The 27,626-nt window shown below is 37.1% G+C and overlaps 1 protein-coding gene across 37 annotated transcripts in view; it reads right to left on the minus strand.

The window, feature by feature from the left end:
• LOC117994137 (gastrula zinc finger protein XlCGF57.1-like) overlaps positions 1–27,626 on the minus strand; it is a 120,567-nt gene that overhangs the window by 83,463 nt on the left and 9,478 nt on the right. Inside the window, exons 6-7 of one of the 37 annotated variants that reach the window (XM_069507739.1) lie at positions 5,210–5,469; positions 1,966–2,227 (exon numbers count right to left, since the gene is read on the minus strand). The exons of 28 other annotated variants lie outside the window; for them this stretch is intronic. In XM_069507739.1, the coding sequence (XP_069363840.1) occupies positions 2,105–2,227; positions 5,210–5,469 (383 nt within the window). In that variant the 3' untranslated portion in view covers positions 1,966–2,104. Of the gene's footprint in view, positions 1–780; positions 2,228–4,249; positions 5,470–6,647; positions 7,392–7,934; positions 10,399–11,159; positions 16,756–27,626 lie in introns of those variants that run through there. 8 more of the 37 variants (XM_069507707.1, XM_069507740.1, XM_069507708.1 and 5 more) reach the window with 8 other exon arrangements.

Genomic DNA, 27,626 nt, shown 5'->3' on the forward strand with positions numbered 1-27,626 from the left:
GTTTCTTTCTTTTTTTTGAAGAATATTAGCCATGTTAAATGAAATATTCCCCTTTACTCTCTATTGAGAAAAATATCTGATCCAATCATTGTCATTTTTGTAAGGAAACTGTTCAGTTTGTAAGGTATTTCACGATTATGAGCTACCACCACAATAAAATTTGATTTTAAGTTTAATTATCCTAAAGCATGACTTAAATATTACTTCGTATTGAACAAACAAAATGGCACCGACTCAGTGGTGCTTTAGCACGAATTCAACCTCAGTGACGTCTGGATTTCAAACGGGTCGTTCATTAGTATCTAAGAGCTGGCGCTGATGTATTTAGTACCAAAACCGTGAAAATTTTTGTTCGCTTGACCATAGCTTGTCATTTATATCGATGTCCTTAAGAGATAATGGCGCCAATTCTGTTGTCTTTCTCTTTACTAAATTTAGAGTATCTGCATCTTTTTCTTTTAAATATTGCTAAAAAATGATGGAACTTGAATTTTACATTTTAAGATTCTAAATGTTAGTGTACACTACCAATTTAAACAATAGGCTCGCCAAAATCACGCAGTTTGACAGCATTAAGTTAAATTTAAAACTGTCAAACTGTGTTTGTCCTTTTCATATACATTAGTAAGAAAAGGATGTGAATACTCTAAAATTTAGTTGTGTTCAGAATCAGTACCACTTTTACTCTAGTGACTGTATATTGACTTCCTTTTAGATTAGACCCTTTCCCAATTACCTGATGAATTTATTTTAATAAAAGAGCTAATTAATTTATAAATAAAACATATTTTTTAAATAACTTTTTTATTCAGTCATAATAACTTCAAAATTAAATAAATATTATTTTTCATGTATTCAACGTCGAATACAAAAAGTGCAATAATTCATTTATGTAATAATTAAAAAGTAAATACAAACTATCGTCTTAATTACATAATATACATCAGTAGGTAGTAGGTACCCTTATTTTAAATGCGAAAGTGTGTTTGTTAGCAAAACAATTTTGTCAAATTTAAACCTTTTTTTTGATGGTACCCACACTAGGTAGTCCCGTGTCGTGGGTACCTGATTCGCATTAACAATAAACAATGTAACTGGAAATTGACGCTCGGTTTAGTAGACTAAGTTCACTAAACTAAGGTATCTAAAATATGTTAAGGTACAAATTAACCCTCTAACGAATAAACCTGGAATAGCGGTGGAATAGTTATACTCTGTTTTGTCTTTCTCTGTCATCAGTAATTTGACATTTGAAGGCAAAAGACAAAACAGAGTATAACTATTCCACCGCTATTCCAGGTTTATTTGTTAGAGGGTTAGTGTTTTGTTGAGTTGCATGTATTATCATTGTTACAAGTATAGCAATAACAAAGTGCCCTTCTATTAGATGCAGGAAAAGTCTTTCCGTTTCGTCGGAACTTCGTCGCGAGCCATGGTGCTATTTTTGTTTTTGCTTGTTAAGCGGAACAATGCTTAATGTCACATATATACTGTACATATAAATGTTATAAAACACATATTTATTAAACCTATTGCACAAAACGACGTAGTCGCGAAAAGCATATATGGGTGACGTGTGGAACTTCCTAAAGAGACCGAGTCCAGCAGTAGATGTCGAACTGGTTGACGAAAATCTAATAAATAACTCCAGGATGGTACTTGTTCATGTGATAATTGAGACTGGCCTTTTGCACAAACGCCTGCCCACACACTTTGCAAATCTTCCGTCTGTCCCCCGTATGTATCCTCTCGTGTAGCTCCAGGGTAGTCTTCCTCACGAAGGCCTTTCTGCAGAACCTGCACTGGTAATCCTTCTCCGTCTTATGTTTATACTTGTGCTTGTACATACCTTCGAAGCTAAACGACTCGTAATCGCATAACGGGCATTGGTATCTCTCGCCAAGCATGTGGAAGTTGTTTATATGCTTGCGCAATTGTATTTTGGTGTTGAAAGATTTCCTGCAAGCATTGCAGTGGCTTCTATCATCTATACTGTGTTCCTCGAGTTTGTGGATGGTGAATGGGGCCATAGTCATGTATTGTTTGCCGCAAATCGGGCAGACATGTTTAGGGATGTTGTAATGTTTACTCTTTAAATGGTATCTTAAAGAGACGAGATTCCCATAAGGCCTGTTGCAGTGCCCGCACACGAATCTGTCGCCCTCAGTTCTGCAATCATCGGGCCGCAGGCGGAACATGTTTTGCCGTTTTGCCGCCGTTTTGTGGCCTGAAGACAAAAAAATGATTTTTTACTTCCTCATTTATAACTGTCTTCCATTTACTTTACTATTGTTTTTTCTTCGAGCTTAGATTATTTCATCATTCATCGTTTCTCTTCAATTAAAAGGGTTTTTAAGTATTTCGCGAGCATAAAATATCCAGAAGCCTATCTATATGTGCCTGTCAGCGGTTGATTTATCTGACTATTAAAATTTCAAACACGTCATACTATTTATAAGTATTAAAAGAAGTGTGGAGATTAATTTGACTATTCAAAGGCATCATTTCACGTATTTGGCGAATATAAATATCCGGAAGCTATATAGGTATGTACCATGATTTGACTATTCAGTGTCGTTTCACTTGAAAATAAGAGTTTATGAGCGTATTTGGCGAGCATCAAATATCCAGCAGCAGGTTATATTTACCAATAGTAGATTCCTGTCACTATTCATATGAATCATTCTATTTATATATGTAGATATATAGTATAATTTATTTTAAGATGTAAATTCATTGGACAAAATATATCCAGCAGCAATTTATATTTACCAGTAGTAAATTTGACGACCTCCCTGGCGCAGTGGTAAGCGCTTAGGTCTTATTAGTGGGAGGTCCCGGGTTCGATTCCTGGCAGGGATTTGGAATTTTATAATTTCTAAATTTCTGGTCTGGTCTGGTGGGAGGCCTCGGCCGTGGCTAGTTACCACCCTACCGGCAAAGCCGTGCCGCCAAGCGATTTAGCGTTTCGGTACGATGCCGTGTAGAAACCAAAGGTGTATGGGTTTAGTAAAAACTGCCATACTCCTTCCAGGTTAGCCCGCTCCCACCTTAGACTGCATCGTCACTTACCATCAGGTGAGATTGCAGTCAAGGGCTAACTTGTACCAAAATAAAAAAAATAAAAAAAAAATCATTAACCGACTTCAAATGAATCATTCTATTTATACCTATATGTAGATTTATTTTAAGATGTAAATTCATTGGACTATTGTTGGGCGGGTGACTGACTCGAGGTCCGACTTTGGCCTTTTCGAGTCCTCCGTGCCTCTAAAGCTGTCAGTTCCGTTTATCACTAACAGCTGATAATAACAGTCCAGTAGTATAAGTCCCGCAAAATGCTATTCCGCTGGAACCATTTATCATTACCATCGAAATGCCGCCATTTTGACGTCATTTAACATATATTTAAGTAAAAATATACCATTAGCTCGGAACTTCAGTCTAGTGCTGACGTCACTAAAATGGCGGCCACGCGCATTTTGCGGGACTTAAATTAGTTAGTGCGAAAAGATTTAGGAATCCACCGCAATATTATTCGAAAAAAATTCATACCATTATGACAGTATCATTATAACCCCAATGAAGAACGCACAGAAATAGAGAGAAAGAGAGTAATTTTTCAGCAACATTCGATTACGTACTAACCAGGCTTTAAGGCTGACATAGAGCGTACTTAAGACAAAATAAAAACGAGACAGAGTTATGGCTCTCGCATAAATCTGTCTCGTTTTGACTCCAAGTAAAATCTAAGCAAAGTCAATTCCGCTCTACAGATCTCAGTGGCCCTACCGCGGTTGTTTGACAGCTACAATGTCACGATCGCAATCATCTCTGATTGGTTAATGCTCGCTCACTATTGGCCACAATGCATTGTTGCAACAAGAATCGCACAAATTCAGCCAATCAGAACAATTGAGATTGTAATAATGATTGATGCAGGCTTTAGACAATTGCCCTACAGTTTAATAGTTCACTTCTTCTTGCAAATGCCTCGTTACATTGACATTTGTATCGTCTATCCCCAGTGTGTATACGCTCGTGTAAACGCATAGTTTCCCAACCTCACGTAGGCCTTTTACAAAACTTGCACTCATAGTTCTTTTCTGCCTTATGTCTATACTTATGCCTTTTTAAATAAGGGTTATACGTTACAAAGTCACACAATGGACATTAAATGAAATGAAAATGAATGAATGAATGAAATGAAAATCTTTTTTTATTCGTATAAACTTTTACAAGTTTATGTCCTTGCATGTGGAAACCATTGATATGAGTAAAGCAAAGTCAAGTTCGCTCTATAAATCGCTATAGATACAGTTTAATAGTTTACTTCAGGATGGTACTTGGTCATGTGGTAGTTGAGACTCGCCTTCTGCACGAATGTCTTGTCGCAAACTTGGCATTTGTATCGTCTATCGCCAGTGTGTATACGCTCATGTAGGCGCATAGTTCCCGATCTCACATAGGCCTTTTTACAAAACTTGCACTTATACTGCTTATCTGTCTTATGTTTAAACATATGCCTTGTCATTTGTTTAGTGTGGTAGGCTTCGTAGTCACACAACGGACACTTGCGTTTCACCCCTTGCATGTGGAAACCACGGAGATGATCTGACAAACCTCGTTTAATGTTGAATTTAGCGTTACATGCTTTGCACTCGTACCTTTCGTCTAGATTATGTTCCTTCAACTTGTGGATGACGAATGGGGCCTCGGATTTGAACCCCGTGTTACAAATCGCGCAAGTGAATTTTGGGGGTATTGGGATAATGGAATGGGATGTAATTAGGTGTCTATGCAAAGGATTGATTGAAACGTAAATTTTATCGCAGTGGCTGCAAATGAATTGATCGCCTTGTTTTCTGTAATCTTTCCCGTATCTAAGAATGAGTCGGTTTTTAGGTATATTGTAATGTTCTGTAACAATGTGTCTGTACAATGGTTTGACTGTATCGAAGGTTTTATTGCAGTGGGTGCAGAGGAATTCGTCACCAAACATTTTGTAGTCCTTCCCGCTATTAATTGGGAGCTTCTGTATATCGTTATCTTCTTCACGTATATGGGCGAACAATTGATTAATATCGTCGTAGATCTTGTCGCAATGGACGCACACAAATTTGTCGCCATCCATCCTATAATCGTTATCACGTTTGACAGGGCGTTCCAACCGTTTTGGTCTGACGATATTGAAATGTTTGGTACGTACGTGATCATACATTGATTTAATGTTTTCGCACGCCTTATTACAGTGGGAGCAGACGAATTTGTCGCCAACTATTCTATAATCTTTCTTGAACTTGACGCTCGGGTTTTTGAGTTTGCCTTTCTGTGCATTATTTAGATGTTCATTATGCAAGTGGCGATCCAAATTATGCAGTTGTTCGAACGACTGGTCGCAGTGGGCGCAGAGGAATACGTCGCCATCTTTCTTGTAATCCCTCCCGCGTCCGACAAGGTGGTTAGTGCCTGAAGACAAAAGAATAGTATTTTCAATACATTTGCTCATATGAGGGCTTTTTTTTCGCTCTTGGCTACATCAAAATAAACTGCAAGTCCTTATTACAAATTGTCTTGTATCTTATGACCTGAAACTATTTTGAAGACAGATCTTTGGACCCTCACTGTAGTAGATCCTGGCTTTGTCCGAATATGGGGTAAAAAATGGAATATTCCGTTTTATAATATTATAATATGATTTTGAAAGAATGTTTTTGAAAAAGAAAAATTAAGATCTCAAGCTACAACATCAATAAAATTCTTCAAAGCACTTCAAACGTGGTGCGCACATTTGAAAAAACCTCAGAATAAGGACTGTTAGAAGTAGCCCTATTGTGACACTTACTGTTTGAGCGAGATAGCTAAATGCACTTAAGCTCTTGTTAGAACGTGAAAAAATGATTATGTTTTGTCCTTATCACCGTGGCCACTTTTTTTGTCAAAATGTATGAGTATTTGACAAACAACGTGAAGTGTAGAAGGAATGACAGTTCACAAGTAAGAAAATCTGCTTGAGCGAGAGGGACTGAGGAGGGCACGCTAGTTGCAAATCTGGACATATCTGTGGAAAAAACACACAGTTGACACACAGAGCAAATATGGCGAGTGCGTTCTCAAAATTTATGCATTATGATAAAATTTCGCATCGTTATTAATCTATACTAATAAATAAAATTGAAGTTTCTGTCTGTAATTTCGAAATAACTACCTCATATTAAGCTCATATCTTTATTTGAACTGTTTTAAAAAAATGTGTCTGTCTGTCTGACTGACTGACTGATCTATCAACGCACAGCTTAAACCACTGGACGGGGCTGAAGTTTGGCATGCAGATAGCTATTATGACGTGGACATCCGCTAAGAAAGAATTTTTGAAAATTTAACCCCTAGGGGGGTAAAATAGGGGTTTGGAAGTCCACGCGAACGAAGTCGCGGGCATAAGCTAGTTAATGATAAGATACAATTTATAGGAAACGTATATATATATAAGTAACTGTCGTTACGTAAACGTAAAACGTATATAAATATTAGCCATGTTAAATGACTAATATTCCCCCTTGCTCTCCAACTAAGCGTCAGGCTTGTGCTAGGAGTAGGTACGACAATAGTGCAACGGGCGGGGTTTGAACCGTCGACCTTTCAGTTTTCAGTCCACTCCTTTACCGGTTGAGCTATTGAGGCTAATTATGCTGCATATCTGTCTTATATTTATACACATGCCTTTTTAAATATAAACACTTGTACGTTACAAAGTCCCATAATGGACATTCTTGATTTTTCCCTTGAATGTGCAATTTTTCAGAGCATTCGATCACTAGCCAGGTTTTAAAAGTTCACTTCGGGGTGGTACTTGGTCATGTGGTAGTTGAGACTGGCCTTCTGCACGAATGTCTTGTCGCAAACTTGGCATTTGTATCGTCTATCGCCAGTGTGTATACGCTCATGTAGCCGCATAGTTCCCAATCTCACATAGGCCTTTTTACAAAACTTACACTTATAGTTCTTTTCTTTCTTATGTCTATACATATGCCTTTTTAAGTAAGAGGGGTTATACGTTATAAAGTCACACAAAGGACACGTTAGCTTTTGTCCTTGCATGTGGAAACCATTGATATGCAACCCTAATTGAACTTTGGAGTTGAATTTGCTGTCACAAGCCTTACAGCTAAACCTTTCATCTAAGTTATGCTCGTTTAACTTGTGTTCCGTGAACTTGACTTGCAACATGAACCCCATGTCACAAATAGGACACCTAAACTTGTATTGCCCGTAGTGCACCGAACGTATGTGGTCGTACATTGGTGCTACAGAATCGTGCGTCTCATGGCAGCGGGTGCAGCGGAAGCGGTCGCCATCTATGGTGTAATCCCTCCAACGTTTGACGAGATTGCCTGAAGAAGAAAACTATTCTCAATACATTTGTTGAACCACGCGATTCCCTACATACCTAGGAAATAGGTATTCTTACAGTAGCTGCTCAATACGGCGTTCCGAACCAGTGGTAAATTAAAACTACCTGACTATTCATAAACACTTGTAAAAAGTTTACATGAACAAAAAAAAAACATTCTATTCTATTCTATTCTAATATATTTTCAAAAATATAACTATTGCATGCACGACAAAATATTCTGAGTTACACAAAATTTCGCCGATCTACACCGCGTCAGGCAAACTAAATCGTAATAGGCTCGCGACTCTTACGATCCGACGCAGGAAAGTCATCTGTCAATATTCCAGTCAATTTTAGATTTGTCTTTACACAAGTTTAAAAAAAATATTAAAAGTATGTTCCTAAAAAAGCATATGCATGAAAGTCGCGGACATAAACTAGGTTCTACATAGTATAAAATTAAGTCTCTTCCCGCTGTCTGTATTAGGCCAGTAAATAGAGCATTTAACCTAGCACTAAATTTCCGATCCAATTTTAATTTTTTTTTTAGGTTACTGACCACAAAATCACAAAATGCTGACAGATCCGATGGAGCTTCGAGCGCAATCTTGAAGGAAAGCTTTTGGCCGATATCTCGGAAACTATCGGCTTTAGGGCAAAAGTTATTCAGACCATTATTGTAGAGACTAAAATTTCGCATCTTTTGTTTCCTGTAATTGTTAAAAATGTTCCTTGCGAAGCCGGGGCGAGTCGCTAGAATTTTATTTTAGGGGCTAGCAAATAGGGGAAAACATAATACGCATTATTACCGAAAAGGAATTCTTTATTACCAAATACAAATCAGGCGTGTTTTACAAATCATTTTTTTACCTTTACAAAATATGATATTGATACAATGTCCAAATTATAGTCCGTTTCCTTTTAATAAACCGTATAAACAGTAATAAATTCCATACACAAATCACAAAACCTACTCGGTGCAACGCGTAAGCGACGCGATTTGCCCGGCGCTTTAGACCTTTTGAGTTTGGTTTTCAACCGTGTCATAATTTCATAATCAGTGGCCCTACCGCGGTTGTTTGACAGCTACAATGTCATGATCGCAATCATCTCTGTTTGGTTAATGCTCGCTCACTATTGGCCACAATGCATTGTTGCAACAAGAATCGCACAAATTCAGCCAATCAGAACAATTGAGATTGTAATAATGATTGATGCAGGTTTTAGACAATCGCCCTACAGTTCGCGGTAACAAGGGTGAATGGGCGGTACGCATTTCAGCGAGAAGCTACTTGTTTATCTTAGTAAACCAATGACAACTAGTATAAGATACGTTAAAATATACACATCGTTTGTGGCTTTTAACTTAAATTAATAAAATAATTGCCTAAGAATATTATAAAGAACAGGTAAAATCGAAAGAATGAAGCAATTAATTGCATCATAGTTTCTTATTTAAAAAACGATATTTAAATCCTACGAAATAATAAGAAGTTATAAGCTTTTTCAGTATTGCTTTGAAGAAATAGTTATAAGCATAAAGGGCTTTGAAGATTTCGGCCTACCTAGTAGTCCGCCATTTTACTTTTACCAAAATAAGGGTAACACATAAAACCTATATCAATCAATAGCTGGTATCACTACAAGCAAGTATTGTATGAGACAAAATCTTCTAAAGTATCACGTTTCCGAGATATAAGCAATTAAAGTTATACTGGTAGGATCATCAGTACAGCAGTATAGTCACCAGTACAACCTTGATAGCTCACATCTCAGGAACGTGACACTTTGGAAGATTTTGTCTCATACAATACTTGTTTGTATTGATGCCAGCCTACCATTACTACCGAGGTTTTAAAAGTTCACCTCAGGGTGGTACTTGGTCATGTGGTAATTAAGACTGGCCTTCTGCACGAACATCATATCGCAATCTTGACATTTGTAGCGCATATCTCCAGTGTGTATACGCTCATGCAGACGCCGTGTTGCGTTCCTCATGAAGGCCTTTTTACAAAACTTGCACTTATACTGCTTATCTGTCTTATGTTTAAACATATGCCTCTTCATATGAGCCGTGTGGTAGGCTTCGTAGTCGCACAGCGGACACTTGCGTTTCACCCCTTGCATGTGGAAACCACTGACATGATCTGACAAACCATGTTTAATGTTGAATTTAGCGTTACAAGCTTTGCACTCGTACCTTTCGTCTAAATTATGTTCCTTCAACTTGTGGATGACGAATGGGGCCTCGGATTTGAACCCCGTGTTACAAATCGCGCAAGTGTATTTTGGGGGTATTGGGATAATGGAATGGAAGTTACGTAAGTGATAAATGATACCATCTCTTGAAACGCAAATTTTATCGCAATGGCTGCAAATGAATCGGTCGCCTTCTTTTCTGAAATCTTTCCCGTGTCTAAGAATGAGTCGGTTTTTGGGTATATTGTAATGTTCTGTAATGATGTGCCTGTACAATGGTTTGACTGTATCGAAGGTTTTATTGCAGTGGGTGCAGAGGAATTCGTCACCAAACATTTTGTAGTCCTTCCCACTCTTGATTTGGAGCTTCTTCACATCGTTATGTTCTTCACGTATGTGGGCGAATAATTCGTTGATTTCGTCGTAGATCTGATCGCAATGGGCGCACACAAATTTGTCGCCATCCATCCTATAATCCTTATCACGTTTGACAGGGCGATCCGTTCCCCGTTTTGGTTTGACGATATTGAAATGTTTGGTACGTACGTGAAAATACAGTGTTTGAATTTTTTCGTACGCCTTATTACAGTGGGAGCAGACGAATTTGTCGCCAACTATTTTATAATCTTTCTTGAATTTGACGCTCGGGTTTTTGCGTTTGCCTTTCTGTGTATTATTTAGATGTTCATTATGCAAGTGGCGGTTCAAATTATGCAGTTTTTCGAACGACTGGTCGCAGTGGACGCAGAGGAATACGTCGCCATCTTTCTTGTAATCCCTCCCGTGTCTGACGAGGTGCTTAGTGCCTGAAGACAAAAGAATAGTATTTTCAATACATTTGCTCATATGATCGCATTTATTTCGCTCTTGGCTAAAATAAAATAAACTCCAAGTCCTCATTAAAAAAATCTTGTTTATGGCCTGAAACTATTTTGAAGACAGATCATTGGACCCTAGCTGTAGTAGATCTTGGCTTTATCTGATTAGGGGTAGAAAATAGATTGTTCCTTTTATAATATGATTTTGAAAGAATGTTTTTTAAAAAGAGCATGAAAAAAGACATGTTAGCTTTTGTCCTTGCATGTGGAAACCATTGATATGCAAACCTAATTGAACTTTGGCGTTGAATTTGCTGTCACAAGCGTTACAGTAACCTTTCGTCTATGTTATGCTCGTTTAACTTGTGTTCCATGAACTTGACTTGCAACATGAACCCCATGACACAAAAGTAAAGCAAAGTCAAGTTCGCTCTATAAATCGCTATAGATACAGTTTAACAGTTTACTTCAGGATGGTACTTGGCCATGTGGTAGATAAGACTCGCCTTCTGCACGAATGTCTTGTCGCAAACTTTGCATTTGTAAATTGTCAGAGAGCTGGAAAAAAGTTCAAAATGGCGATTATAAATCTCGAGAGCTGCTTTAGCAGCTCGAGCACCGAGCAAAATACCAGTTTTATTATAAAATTCCAGTCAATTTTAGATTTGCCTTTACACAAGTTTAAAAAATCTGTTAAAAGTATGCTCCTAAAAAAGCATATGCATGAAAGTCGCGGACATAAACTAGTCTCTACATAGTATAAAATAAAGTAGCTTCCCGCTGTCTGTATGTACGCTTAGATCTTTTAAACTACGCTACTGTTTGAATGCGGTTTTCACCAATAAAGTCAGTCAAAGTCAAATGATTTATTCAAAATAGGTAATTAATAACGCTTTTTGATGGTCAGATGTTGGATTTCTAAGATATAGTGGTGATAATTACGCAAACTTAAAACTAAAGCTACGATAATAGATAGAATGATTCAAAAGGAAGGTTTGTAGGTATAGTTCTTTTTAAATAGAGATAGCGAGCAAACGAGCAGGCGGGTCACTTGATGTTAAGTAATTACCGCCGCGCATGAACAATTGCAGCACCAGAGAAACCGCCGATGCGTTGCTGGCCTTTTAGGAATTTGTTGAACAAGTTTAATATTGTTTTGAATATGACAATAATTGGGACATCAATAGCTCAACGGTTAAAGGCACGGACTGAAATCCGAAAGGTGGGCGGTTCGAACCCCACCCGTTGCACTATTGTAGTACCTTGGAGGGGAAAGGGAAAAAAAATATTGTTCAAAATATTCCTTGCTGTACAGTGTGACCTAACCATATAAGTAATATCTATATAATAGCCCATAAGTACACATACATATGTATCTCAATGCATTCCTTTAATAAATCAGTCTAAAACCAACGCTCGAGTCGTACGCTCATTTCCGACACCTTGTCCCAACCTTAGATGGCGATCCTGCCACGCGGACTCAAGGACTCAAAATAATTATTGCAATGTAAAATATAACCGGATAAGGCCTCAAACAAAATATATATAATAATACAAAATGTGCAACTCAAAAGTCGAGAAGGAAGATATATTTATTAATCAAAACGGCAATAAAAACAGCGCCGATATTGAACAATTTCGCTGGCACATTTCTTCAATAAACATAGTTATGATCATCGTATGTACAATTTTATTACTGGGAGTGCTATACTTAGTATTTAAATTTTACAAAAAATGCCAAGAAAACTGGATGAGGAACCAGCTAAGCCAACACGTACTAAGAAGGTCACGGCGTTCTCGCAGTGAAGGACCAGTTACAATGAGTTCCTGTGAAAACTGCCGCGCTCGTAAACCTTGTGGACAGTGATATTTTACTACCCCTAGGACATACTACTATTTGTGTGAAGTGCGAATTGGACAGTGATGTACGACGATTTATTGAACTTGTATAATGAACTCTCAAAAATAAAGGTATATTTAGTAAAAATCGGTCCAAGTCGGAGAAAAGGTGAAATTTTATCTAAAAAGTTAAGTGAAGCGGACAATTTAGTAAGTAGCTTCAATTCCATTTTAGAAGAATTATCTTCTATATCAGTATCTTTTAAGAGTGATGAATGCTTGCGATTTGATAGGCTAAGTAATGATTTTTTCAATTTATATGATATAATTTTTAACTTGTGTAATACGCATTCTTGTGAAAATTTTGACAATATAGCAAAATTCGAGTTAAAGGTAGCATTACAATTACTGCCAGTCATCGATGACTCAGAAAAGTCTGTGAAGCAATTAATTGACAATATTATATACTACGATTCTTTGCTTGCGCATCCCGATTGTAAAAATAATCTTATTCAATTCATATTCAAAAGTAGACTGTCACAAAATGCTAAATTGCAATTACAGTCAAATTACACAGCCATCGATGACTTGGTTAGCGATATGCGGCGTGTGTTACTGCCACAAAAATCGCCTATAGCTATTCAAAATAAGATACAACAGCTAAGACAAAATAATAAATCTATAGAAGATTACGCGAAAGAAATGTCTAAACTTTTTGTTGACCTGACAATATCGCAGGCAAAAGGTGATTCAAATACATATATTAAACCGTTAAATGAAAAATTCGTCACAAAAAAATTTGCCGACGGGTTACGAAATAGAACACTTAGCACAGTAATTACAGCCCGGAACTACGACTCGCTAAAGAACGCGATTCAGGGTGCCCTTGATGAAGAAATCTCGAACCCTTCCCCTTTAACAGGTGATTTATTAACCATGAAGCATCGTACATACTATCGTTCTAGGAATTTTAATAATCACACAGGTAGATGGAATACAGGTAAGTATACAGGTTCAAGGCCATCATATTATGTACCAGGCAGAGGACGAGCATCAGTGCATCAGGCTCCAGCACACTATTATTCTTCTTCGAGAGGAAAACAGAACGGCGCTCGTGGGATAACACGAGGTCGCGGAGGTAAGTTTAGTAATAATACCTATTATGGAAATCGAGAGAGTAGAATTAATCGAGCTGTAAATATTTTGACCCAATCGGAACCAAAAACATCTTCCGAAAACCAAAATCAGTTTTTTCGAGACTAAAAATGTTATATTAACCTTAAACAATAATATAAAGTACGTACAATTATATTTGAACAATAGAAGATGTTACTGGTTATTAGATACGGGAGCCAGCATATCAGCGGTTAATAATAAAACAATAACATGTAATAATACACCTCTGTGCGAAAGCCGTATTCTAATCAACGGCGTGGGAGGTCAGATTCAAGCGAAAGGCTCTGTTTATTTGACACTATCTGATCCAAGCGGTGTACAATTACCGCATGAGTTCTATGTATTCGATTCTTTACCGTGTACGGCTAATGGAATTTTAGGTTTAGATTTTCTTTCTTTATACGGAGCTCATATTGATTTAGAAAAACGCATTTTAACATTGAACTATAATGGAATAAAACATGTATTACCGTTGTTAAATAATATTAAAGTTGAGAAACCCAACTTTTTGACTATACCTGCTAGGTCTGAATCTACTCACTACATTAGTACTAGTATGACTGAAGAATGCGTAGTCTGCGCATCCGAATTAAAAGACGGAATTTTTATAGCGAACATGCTAGTAACACCTAAGGACGGGAATATACCAATACGAGTTTTGAATACTACCGAAACCGATTTTTATTTACAGGATATAAAGCCTATTGTACACAAGGCCAGTGATTATGATATTTGTTTGTTTGAAAATCCCTGTAGAGACTCAGATAGAGTGAAACATTTATTTAAATTATTAAATTTAAATCACTTAAATTAAACTAGCATTGAAAATATATGTGCAAAATATAACGACATATTTTGCACATATATTATTATTGTACATATATTATATTATAACGAAGCCGGGGCGAGTCGCTAGAATTTTATTTTAGGGGCTAGCAAATGAAGGAAAACAAACGCATGATTACCGAAAAGGAATTCTTTATTACCAAATACAGTCAAGCGTGTTTTACAAATATATTTTTTTACCTTTACAAAATATGATATTGACAAAAAGTCCAAATTATAGTCCGTTTCCTTTTAATAAACCGGATAAACTGTAATAAATTCCATACACAAATCACAGAACCTACTCGGTGAAACGCGTAAGCGACGCAATTTGCCCGACGCTTTAGACCTTTTGAGATTGGTTTTTCAACCGTGTCATGATTTCATAATCAGTTGGCGGTAACAAGGGTGAATGGGCGGTACGCATTTCAGCGAGAAGCTACTTGTCAACCGACTTCAAAAAAGGAGGAGGTTCTCAATTCGTCGGAATCTTTTTTTTTATTTTAGTAAACTACGGACAACTAGTACAAGATACGTTAAAATATACACATCATTTGTGGGTTTTTACTTAAATTAATAAAAAAAATCCTAAGAATATTATAAAGAACAGTGAAAAGCGAAAGAAAGAAGCAATTAATTGCATCATAGTTTCTTATTTAAAAAACGCTATTTACATCCTACGAAATAAAAAGAAGTTATAAACTTTTTCAATGTTGCTTAGAAGAAATAAGCATAAAGGGCTTTGAAGATTTCGATCTACCTAGTAGTCAGCCATTTTACTTTTTCCAAAATAACGGTAACACATAAAACCTATATCAATCAATAGCTGGTATCACTACAAGCAAGTATTGTATGAGACAAAATCTTGTTAAGTAGCACGTTTCCAAGATATAAGCAATTAAAGTTATACTGATAGGATCAGCAGTACAACAGTCTAGTCAACAGTACAACTTTCATAGCTTATATGTCAGGAACGTAACACTTTGAAAGATTTTGTCTCATACAATACTTGTTTGTATTGATGCCAGCTATTGATTGATACAGGTTTTATGCGTGGGCACTGGGCGCTACTTTAGAAATAAAAAATGGCGGATGGTGGTAGGCCAGGTTCCATACTTCGGTTTATCCTTAGATTAATGACTTAAATCCTACTTTTGACATGCCAGTTGACACATAGAGCAAATATGGCGAGAGCGTTCTCAAAATATATGCACTATAATAAAATTTTGCACCGTAATTAATTAATGATAAGATAAAGTTTGAAATACATAGGAAAAGTATAGGTCACACAATAGACATTGTTGATTTTCTCCTTGCATGTGCAATTTTTCAGCAGCATTCCATTACTACCCAGGATTTAAAAGTTCACCTCAGGGTGGTACTTGGTCATGTGGTAATTAAGACTGGCCTTCTGCACGAACATCATATCGCAATCTTGACATTTGTAGCGCATATCTCCAGTGTGTATACGCTCATGCAGACGCAGTGTTGCGTTCCTTAAGAAGGCCTTTTTACAAAACTTACACTTATACTGCTTATCTGTCTTATGGTTAAACATATGCCTCGACATCTGATTCGTTTCGTAGGCTTCGTAGTCGCACAACGGACACTTGCGTTTCAGCCCTTGCATGTGGAAACCACTGACATGATTTAACAAACTTTGTTTAAGGTTGAATTTAGTGTTACATGCTTTGCACTCGTACCTTTCGTCTAGATTATGTTCCTTCAACTTGTGGATGACGAATGGGGCCTCGGATTTGAACCCCGTGTTACAAATCGCGCAAGTGAATTTTGGCGGTATTGGTTTAATGGAATGGAAGGTATGTAAGTGATAAATGATAGTTTTTCTTGAAACGCAAATTTTATCGCAATGGCTGCAAATGAATTGATCGCCTTGTTTTCTGAAATCTTTCCCGTATCTAAGAAAGAGCCGGTTTTTGGGTATATTGTAATGTTCTGTAATTATGTGCCTGTACAATACTTTGATTCTATCGAAGGTTTTATTGCAGTGGGTGCAGAGGAATTCGTCACCAAACATTTTGTAGTCCTTCCCACTCTTGATTTGGAGCTTCTTCACATCGTTATGTTCTTCACGTATGTGGGCGAATAATTCGTTGATTTCGTAGTAGATTTCATCGCAATGGGCGCACACAAATTTGTCGCCATCCATCCTATAATCCTTATCACGTTTGACAGGGCGTCGCACCTGTTTTGATTTGGCGATATTAAAATGTTTGGTACGTACGTGATCATACATTGTATTAATTTTTTCGTACGCCTTATTACAGTGGGTGCAGACGAATTTGTCGCCAACTATTCTATAATCTTTCTTGAATTTGATTCTAGGGTTTTTGGGTTTGCCTTTCTGTGTATTATTTAGATGTTCATTATGCAAGTGGCGGTACAAATGACGCAGTTTTTCGAACGACTGGTCGCAGTGAGCGCAGAGAAATACGTCACCATCTTTCTTGTAATCCCTCCCGCGTCTGACGAGGTGCTTAGTGCCTGAAGACAAAAGAATAGTATTTTTAGTACTTTTGCTCGCATGGTGGCTTTTATTTCGTTCTTGGCTAAAACAAAACAAACTGCAAGTCCTTATTCAAAAAATCTTGTACCTTATGACCTGAAACTATCTTTGAATCCTTGCTATAGAAGATCATGGCTTTGTCTGAATATGGTGTAGAAAATGGAATGTTATTATTATTAATAGACTAAGCAGCTTTCGCTGATGCGTCTATATCAGAAGTGCTTCGAGTTTTCCAAATGTTTGTCTAATCTATTCTTGAACTGGTTAACAGAACTTAACATAACCACATCCTTAGGCAATTTATTCCATCTATGAACAACTCTGTTGGTCAGAAAGTCTTTCATTTCATTTCATTTCATTTAAATCTAGGATTGCTCCTTCTCGAATACATGATCTCAAAATTTGGGACATTATAATAATTATTTAGTATTTTGTAAGTTTCAATTAGATCGCCTCTTTCTCGCCTGCTCGCGGAGTGCTGAGTCCAAGTTTTTTAAGTCTTTGTTCATGTTCCTTTTATAATATAGTTCCGAAAGTATATTTTAAGAGAACTTTGGCTAAATAATTATAAATGCATATCAACAATTGCGGAACCGGCAGTATTCAAACCTGCGTCTCCTGAGATCGCGCCCGAAGCTCTGACCGCTAAGCCACCACGGTTCGCTTGCTGCCTGAGACGAAATTTGTGATATGTATGTTCACTCAGTACTGAAGCCACTGTTAATGCCATCTAGTAGCGACACTTTGCAGTTACCAAAACTACTTTCAAAGTCCCATATAACAATGCAGCTCTTTGAACGAGAAATGACATATAAAAAATATTTAGAAATATTAGAAAAATCCCATCGGAACTCTTAGATTTTCCGAGACAAAAAGTAGACTTTACTTATGCACGGGATACAAGCTAACTTTGTACCAAATTTCGTCAAAATCGGTTAAACGGGTCGGCCATGAAAAGCTAGCATACAGCTAGCCAGCCAGAGAGACCGACACATTTTCGCATTTATAATAATACTAGCTGATGTCCGAGACTTCGTCCGCGTGGGTTTACTGTCACTCTTCAGGCCTTTAAACCCATGCAAAAAATCAAGCCAATCCGTCGCTCTATTGCGACATGATTGAAGGACAAACTAACAAACAAACATACTTTCGCATTTATAATATGGGTAGTGATTAGTATGGATAATAATTATCACAGTAGGGGTTACAAATATTACTAACCCTACTGTATGTTTATCAAAATTTCTCCAAGGGCACTTGGGTTTCCACTCGCTCAAAACCCGAAGAGACTGCGACCAAATTGGTACAATTTGCAAGTTTCTTAGGGGTGTGATTGACTGCTCTGAACTACACAACAAGCTCTGCTGCGTTTATGCACCCTCTAATTACAGCTATCTCCGCCACCGCTCCAAATTTTTCGTAAGTCCGTTTAGTCGCACGGTAGCGCGCTCCAGGTCACCCATACCGCGCACTTTGGCTGCGCTCAACGCGCTGCTGAAGGAGTCCCCTCGCTGTGACATATTTGCTGACAAATGGGCAGACCTCATGGGTCAGATCTTGCACTTTTGTGAAAATTTATAATTTTGCTTTTTAAAATTTATAATTTTAACAATTTTTGTAAGTATGTTTATGTTAGTTTGTACTCGTAGTTTAATTAGTGTAATTGGCTTTATGGCCGTTCTAATTAAATAATAAATAAATAATAATAATAGATGTGGCTCAGAGCTAATAAGAGACAAGTAACAAGAAATAAGCGGGCATTATTCATAATGCCCGGACGCTGGGTTAATTTAATTGAAACGCGAGTTGTGCTAAATAATTTGGTGTCCTAACAAGTAATTTAGAAAGTTGTCAAATAAACCTGACTACGGTTTGCACTGCATCATGTTTGGATGTTTATTAAATGAAGAAGAAATATTCCTACCTACACACCTCTGGTTTTGTAGGTAACACTTATGGCGCACTGGTAAGCCGTTGGTCTTATAAGTGAGAGGTCCCGGGTGCGGTTCTCCGGTTTATTATTTCTAAATTGTCACTTGGCTGGTTTGATGGGAGACTATGGCAGTGGCTAGTTACCACCCTACCGGCAAAGCCGTGCCGCCAAGCGATTTAGCGTTCCGGTACGATGCCGTATAGAAACAAAGAAGGGGTGTGGGTTTAATAAAAACTGCCATACCCCTGCCTAGTTAGTCCGCTAACTTACACTGCATCATCACTTACCACCAGGTGGGATCGCAATCAAGCATTTAGGATTCTAAAGAGCGCTCAAGCTGAACTCTTGAAATACCTATCTTTTTTCAAGGATTATAATAACTATTATAATAGAGCTAATTCCGTTGTACACAATCTCTGAACTGACACGTCTAAATCTATTGCTATCCCTTTCATAATGTTGCTTGCGGAAAAGGATAGCACTAGATTTAGACCTGTTAATTTAGTTTAGTTGAGAGATTGTGTACAAGAGAATCGGCCCCAATTAGATTATTATGCAGATTATTCAACAATTCAACAACTTTTCAAAATACGAGTATTATTGATTTATTTAGAAACTAGCTGCCCTGGCGGACTTCGTTCCGCCTAACAGTCGATTCAAATTTTTAAAAATTTTCTATCTATCCTCGTACTTCAAGAAATTTTAATAAAAAAAGAATTAGCGAAATCGGTTCAGCTATTCTCGAGATTTGCGATGACCACACACACCACCACCACATGACCACAACACATTTAGTGATTCACTTTTATATTATATTATTTTAATTTTATATTTTATATTCCTCTGTATGCTTACAGCAACGCCATATCGCATACCGAATCATAAGTTACATATATGTATAGTTTATTGAATTCATATATACTAATATTAAAAACATCTAATTGTTGGTGCTGAGCAATCAGACCATTGAAAAAATTTAAGTGCTCTTAGGGTTGGCGCATTTTCGGCAAAATTTGTCCGTGTCGTTGCCAGATGAAAAAACCGGCCAAGTGTGAGTCAGGCTCGAGCAACGAGGGTTCCGTACTACAGTCGTATTTTTACGACATTTTGCACGATAATTAAAAAACTATGATGCATAAAAATAAATAAAAATCTATTTAAGAATGCACAGGTAAAGACCTTTCATATGATACCCCACTTGATACTAATTATTAGTTTATGACCACAATTTAATTCTTTTTTGTGTGATGTAACCACAATTTCACCGTTTTCAGATTTTCCCCCGAATGTCAGCTATAAGACCTACCTACCTGCCAAATTTCATGATTCTAGGTTAACGGGAAGTACTTAGAGGGGGAAAATATTTATAAATAAACTAGCTTATGCTCGCGACTTCGTCCGCGTGGACTATACAAATTTCAAACATCTATTTCACCCCCTTAGGGGTTGAATTTTCAAAAATCCTTTCTTAGCGGACGTCTACATCATAATAGCTAGCTGCATGCCAAATTTCAGCCCGATCCGTCCAGTAGTTTGCGCTGTGCGTTGATAGATCAGTCAGTCAGTCAGTCAGTCAGTCAGTCAGTCACCATTTCCTTTTATATATATAGATACTTACTTTCTCTTTGCTTTGAGCCTAGCTCTATGATTCGTTAGAGCTGATGAAATATAGAAATACCACTTCACAGATACTTAGTTCCAATTTTATAATTCAGCTCGAAACAAAAATATGTACCGAAATCGTATACCTATATCATACATTATATCGTAATATTCGCGCATTATTCATAATCGCCAGGCAATGTGTAAAAAATATTGCCGAATGAATTACGTTGAACAACGTACCATACCCGATACAAATAAGGACGGATACAGGTACCTACGGATAATATCCGTACATTTTTTTTGTACAAACTGCGTGCAAATTTACGCTGTACATTTTCTATGGCTAGAGATAACTTGCGTGCGGTGGACTCCACACTGCAGAGTACGAGAGAGATTATGAACGTACTAAAGGGCCTGAACCTGAAGTATAAATATCAAGGGGTTTCTTTGGGGGCGGGGGAAAATATTTATGAATAAATACTTACTTTTCTTTTACTGAGCCTAGCTCTAAGATACGTTAGAGCTGATGAAATATAGAAATAACACTTCACAGACACTTAGTTCCAATTTTATTATACACTTCGAAGCAAAAATATGTACCGAAATCGTATACCTATATCATACATTATATCGTAACACTCGGGCAATATTTATAATCGCCAGGCAATGTGTAAAAAATATGTACCGAAATCGTAAACCTATATCATACGCTATATCGTAACACTCGGGCAATATTATAATCGCCAGGCAATGTGTAAAAAATATGTACCGAAATCGTATACCTATATCATACGCTATATCGTAACACTCGGGCAATATTATAATCGCCAGGCAATGTGTAAAAAATATGTACCGAAATCGTACACCTACATCATACGCTATATCGTAACACTCAGGCAATATTCATAATCGCCAGGCAATGTGTAAAAAATATGTACCGAAATCGTATACCTATATCATACACTATATCGTAACACTCGGGCAATATTCATAATCGCCAGGCAATGTGTAAAAATTATGTACCGAAATCGTATACCTATATCATACACTATAATATGTATATCGTAACACTCGGGCAATATTCATAATCGCCGGGCAATAATTTTTTTTACGTTGAACAACACTTCACAAACACTAGCTCCAAGTATACCTAAACCCCGCAAAATGAAAAAAAATGTACCGAAATCGTATATATTTACATATATCATACACTTTATCGTAATATTGAAGCATTATTAATGCACCAAAACTGTTTACATCTATATCATACATTGCTTCGTAATATTCAGGCATTATTCATAATTGCCAGGCAATATGTTTGAAAAAATTAACATTTCACGATCACTAAGTTCCCAGTAAATACCACGCAAAATAAAGAAAATGTAGTGAAATCGTATATCATATGTATACGATATTATCGACATATCGATATATGTTGTATATCGTTCTTTATATCATAATATTCGGGCATTATTCATAATTGCCAGGTAATGTGGTAAATGAAAAGACAAATTTTGTCAAGTGATCAAAGTTGTCTTAAAACTCTTAAAACAGAGACGCATTTTACACTAATAAAATGTCATTATTTGGTATAGATTCAAGTTGTAGAAAGAAAGATAAGTCAATATAACTTAGCTTAGAAACTAACACAATACTAGTCAGAAAATCAGATGATTAAAAAAAATTATCATTTAAGTATAATACTATATGTTTCCATAAAATAAATAAAATTATTAACTAAGATATTTTCGCTATCTAAGATATATAGAGCGCACTTTGACTTTGCTCAGACTTGAGACACTGTTAAAACGAGACAGCGCTATATCGCTGACATGAATCTGTCTCGTTTTAAGTGAAGCTTTAGTCTGAGCAAAGTCAAAGAATGCTCAATTGATCTCAGCATATGAGTGCAGTCGTTGTTCTTTATCTATTCAAATTTTTTCCATATACAGTATAGAGTTGTCAAGGATCTAAAGGCATGAACGCGCATAACTCTTATTTTAGGTCCCATTAACGGGGCGGGATGGAAGCAGAGTCCGTAATTGGTTGGGTGTTATATCACGTCGTAATCTGGCTTCTCTATTGGTTACCGCGTATCTTTGTATAATATCCTGTGATTGGTTGCCTGTCGCATCACGTCATACACTGCCTCCCGTATTGGTAACCATGTATCTTCGCACAATGTACTGTGATTGGTTGGGTGTCGTGTCACATCATACTCTGACTTCCGTATTGGTTACCACGCATCTTCGTACAGTCTGATGTGGTTGGTTGGCTGACAATTATCATGTCATACTCTTGTCTCCCATATTTACCACGCATCTGCGAACAGTCTGCCGCACACACCTACATTATTTTTTAAAGCGAATGGGCGAGTGTGCGTGTGCGCAAGTATTCCCACTATATTCGCTCATGCCTCTAGATCCATGCCTAGCATTACTTCAAGCTTAAATTAAGATCGTAATTAAGTACGAGGTCAAATTTTCAAAAACGTAGCAATAGTTTCAACACAAAGTTGAGTACAAGATCAAATTTTCAAAAAACATAGTTTTCAACACAGTTTAAAGTTAAAAACATTCAAAAAAAAATAGGAATCCAATCGTCGATGTTTTCTCCATGCTATATAAAAGTATACACCTTAAAACTACAAAGATATACAGTCACACAAAATAAAATTTGTAAAAAAAATATGACGTTACATACAAAAATTTTGATTTTTTAAATATAGATTGAAATAAGGAGTACTCCGAGTGACATTTACTAAAGGGATTAATCAAGAAACGTTGACCTAAGTCCCTAATTGGGTGGGTACCATGAAAGCAGAGAGTTCGAACCTAGTTCAGGCATTAGTTAGATTACCTATGACCGTCACGTCATAACGAAAAATGAGCATTGTAAACCGAATCTTTGAAAAGAGCAACCGCCGAGTTTCTTGGTGGTTCATCTCCGTAGAAAAGGCATTCCGAACCGAACAACCTGTTGTGAATTCAGTGACGTTTCACAAGCATTTCTAAAAGTTTACTTGAATAAAAATCTTTCTATTCCTTGCAGGCTCCTTCTCATTACAATCATCATCATCGTCAACCGATAGACGTCCACTGCTGGACATAGGTCTCTTGTAGGGACTTCCACACATAACGTTCTTGCGCCACCTGAATCCAGCCGCTCCCTGCGACTCGTTTGATGTCATCTGTCTACCTAGCGAGGGGTCAACCAATACTGCGTCTTCCAGTTGCCATTCCAGCACCTTGGGACCCCAACGTCTATCGGTTTTTCGAACTATATGCCCTGCCCATTGCCACTTCAGCTTCGCAACCCGTTGAACAGTACAAAATCCTATCTGAACATATTATGGTAATAGACAAACTTGTTTCAAAAGCAGCTTTTGAGCTCTAGTAGATTTTGTGTTGGATTGGACTACACTAAACTTTGACTAAGCTTGGGTAGAATACAAAACGTCATTGGTTCAAATCTTTACATTATCGTCCTATAACATCACCCTACTTTTCGTTTCCTGCCACTTAATAGGCATCTTCTAGGCAAGCGCGCTCCAACCTAGACCTCATCATTGCTTTCCATTAGGCATGATTGTCGTTATTAACAAGCCTTAATCGCTAAGCGGCACGTCTTTGCCAGTAGGGTGGTAACTAGTCACAGCCGAAGCCGTCCACCAGACCAGACCTAAGTCAACTTAAAAATGAAAATTTCTCAAATTGCCTGCATGTAAAAAAAGCAGGCAATTTGGAAAATGTCCACCAGATCAGACCTGAGTCAACTTAAAAATGTTAATTTCTCAAATTGCCTATATGCTTTCCTGTAGTAAAAGCAGGCAATTTGGAAAATGTCTACCAAATCAGACCTGAGTCAACTTAAAAATGTTAATTTCTCAAATTGCCTGCATGCTTTCCTGTAGAAAAAGCAGGCAATTTGGAAAATTATTTCTATGATTTAAAGTTTAAACTATATAAAACCAATTTTGATGACATTCAAATTGTTTTCAAGTCAAGAGTACATCCTTTTAAAAACAAAAATGGCGCCCAAAATATATAAAAAAACATTAAGGAAAATACATTCAGATACAAATTTCAACTTACTTTTTACTGAGATATTAGATACCCTACTATATGTCATTTTTTTTTAATATATATATCTTATTAGAACGGCAATGCCACTTACACTGTCATATGTTAATATATTTGTATGTAACGTCATATTATATACTCCCGTTGGAAAAATCTGTGGACCCTTCGTAATGTGAACAATTTTTATGTTTCTTTAGTCATCGATGTTTGGCTTAACACGTCTAATAGTATGATCAAATAGAAATTCCCATTATGACAATAAAATAATATCTTAGAAAATTATTAAAAAAAATTGCACGCAGACTAAGTGAACAATGGCACCGATTCCGTTGTCTTTCTTCTAAACTAAATTTAGAGTGTCTGCATCCTTTTCTTTTTAACAATCTAAAAAGGGACAGAACATGGACTTTACATTTAAAGGCTCTAAATTTTAGTCAGACCTGACCTGGTATCTCAGACCTGGGCGCGTTTGGAACCCTCGTAGCTTTAGTTTTAAGTTTGCGTAATAAATATCACCACTATATCTTACAAATCTAACACCAGACCATCAAAAAGAGTAATTTATTACCTATTTTGAATAAATCATTTGACTTTGACTTTGACTAGTGCACGCTACAAATTTAAACAGTAGTCTCGCGACTGTGCGCTAAAATCACGGGTTTACCATCTAAAAATAAAATTTAAAACTGTCAAACTACGTCAGTCCTTTTCATATTACATTAGTAAGAAGAGTATGCGAATACTCTAAAATTAGGTTGTGCTCAGAATCAGTACCAATATCTGGGTTAAAAATGAAGTAACTAACAATTTAGAAGTAATATGTCCCAAAGACTCTCAGAAATGATGACTCTATGAAATTAACGGCGAAAGAAAGAAATAGTAAAGTTAATGAGAAATAAGATAAAATAAATAATAGGAATTTCTATGTAATCAAGATATACATTCATAGAAGTTTAGTACCTACAATGCATTTCAAATGAGAAGAACATTCGCCATTTTATTTTTTATTGTTATTTTTTTCCACACAAAAAAAACTCTTACAATATTGGTTTCCTTGTGTTCGTAAGCGCTTGGCGGCTTGTCTGAGCACTGCACATTTCTCTGTCGTTATTTGAAATGTATTTCAAAAAACTGTTTTGTATCTATGTAATGTACAAGAAATAACTATTTATATTAGGTAGATTTTTAAAGTAATTTTTATGTTTTTGTAGACTTTCTTTAAAAATATAACCCGAAAAGATAGAGAGAAGACAGTATTTTCAGCGACAGCGGCCAATCTCTGCGCGGGAGATATTATAGTGCACAACAATACAGGTACACTCTCTATTCCCTCACTCTCATACTCCAATGGGACGGCAATACGACACGATCGGAGAAAGATCAGGCGAATGACTGACGGCTTTACGTGTTCACCGAAGCACGGAGGTGAAAAGTTTACAGATACACAAAATACCTTGGCAATGGTCTTTACATTTGAAAGGCATAGTAAACAAATCTCGTCGTTGTAGTCGGAGGAAACCTGTCCAATATGGCTAGTTCCTATAATTATACTTGAAGAACTTATTTTCTGACAGTAATTTTTCATTTTTCCCTGGTTTTGACAAAAAAACGGATATCGAGTGACATTGCAGTCACAGACTGAGATCTATAGAGCGTACTTTGACTTTGCTCAGACTTTCATCATCATCATCATCATCTCAACTCATCGCCGACCCAACTAGCAGGAATCTCCTCTCAGAATGAGAAGGGTTTAGGTCATCCACCACGCTGGCCAAGTGAGGATTGGCAGACTTCATACCTACGAGAGAACTGTCAAGCATGCAGATCTATGAAGCGTACTTTGTTTTAGCTAAGATTTCAATCATCATCATCTCCCACCCATCGCCGATCCACTACTAAGCAAGACCCTCTCAGTATGAAAAGGGTTTAGGTCATTCAACACATCACACATTTTCCTTTCTCACTATGCTTAACCTAAGTTTTCCTTCACGCAAGTAATATTTAATTGCCTCTCTTTCGGCGTCCTATTTCCCATTGCTGAGGCTACGTAGCAACACCTTAGTAGAGGTTTTCTTGGGATAATAATGCGATGTGTTCCCGGGTCTTTCCGCATTCAACTCGATTAAGAATAAATACTAGTTAAACTTCTAGAACTTAAATACTAGATTCAACGACTATTGTCAAATGTTTGTAATGACCGGGACCGACGGCTTAACATGCTCTCAACGAAAATACCAAATTTGGATTTCCAAATTCAGTCACCCATCCAGTTAGTGACTTGGACCAATGTCGCTTGACAGTTGCAATCGACTGACTACTACCCATATTATAAATGCGAAAGTGTGTTTGTTTGTCTTTCAAACGCGTTGCAAAGGAGCAACGGATTTACGTGCATTTTGCATGGGTATAGTTGAAGACCTGGAGAGTGACATAGGCTACTTTTTATCCCGGAAAATCAAAGAGTTCCCACGGGATTTTTAAAAACCTAATTCCACGCGAAAGAAGTTGCAGGCATCAGCTAGGGTAGGTAGGTATTTCAACTCTAAGGTTTGACAATTATTATCTGATGTTATGTACGAGATATTAGGAACCGACGACTTAACATGGAAGAATTGAAAAGACCAAATTCGGTCACCCATCCAGTTACTAACTTGTACCAACGTCGCTTGACAGTTGCAATCGACTGGTATCCGCTGTCATAAAGCCACTTGTCCCTCATTTTTTTTTTTAATTCATAGACTAGCACTTGCCTGCAATCACACCTGGTGGCAAGTGATGATGCTGCCTAAGATGGAGCGAGCTTGCTTAGAAGATGCCTATTCACTCTTGGCTTAAAGGCAGTACCGTGCAACTCATAGAGGCATAAAAGTACTGCTTACCCTAATTGTAGTAAATAAGTAGTAAATCAGTGCTTATTTTTATGATGACCTGCCAGTAATTACCTACGTATGTATCTACTTTCTACCTAAATGCTTACCCTAGCTTCGCGCGCCACTGCTTAAAGGTACTTACTTATATTAAAAGTGAACGTTAGAAGTAGTATAGTAGTCATTTAACATGGCTAATATTCTTTTTAAAAAAAAATTTGGGTTCCGTACCTCAAAAGGAACCCTTATACAGATACCAGTCTAAATTGAAAGCGGGCGGGAAACTTGGTATGGCATATAGACACTTTATGACAAGTTAGCTTTGAACTGCAGTTTCATCTGATGGTAAGTGACGATGCAGT

Source organism: Maniola hyperantus, chromosome 26 (assembly GCF_902806685.2).
Source record: "Maniola hyperantus chromosome 26, iAphHyp1.2, whole genome shotgun sequence".
In the NCBI taxonomy this organism is placed as follows: domain Eukaryota; kingdom Metazoa; phylum Arthropoda; class Insecta; order Lepidoptera; family Nymphalidae; genus Maniola; species Maniola hyperantus.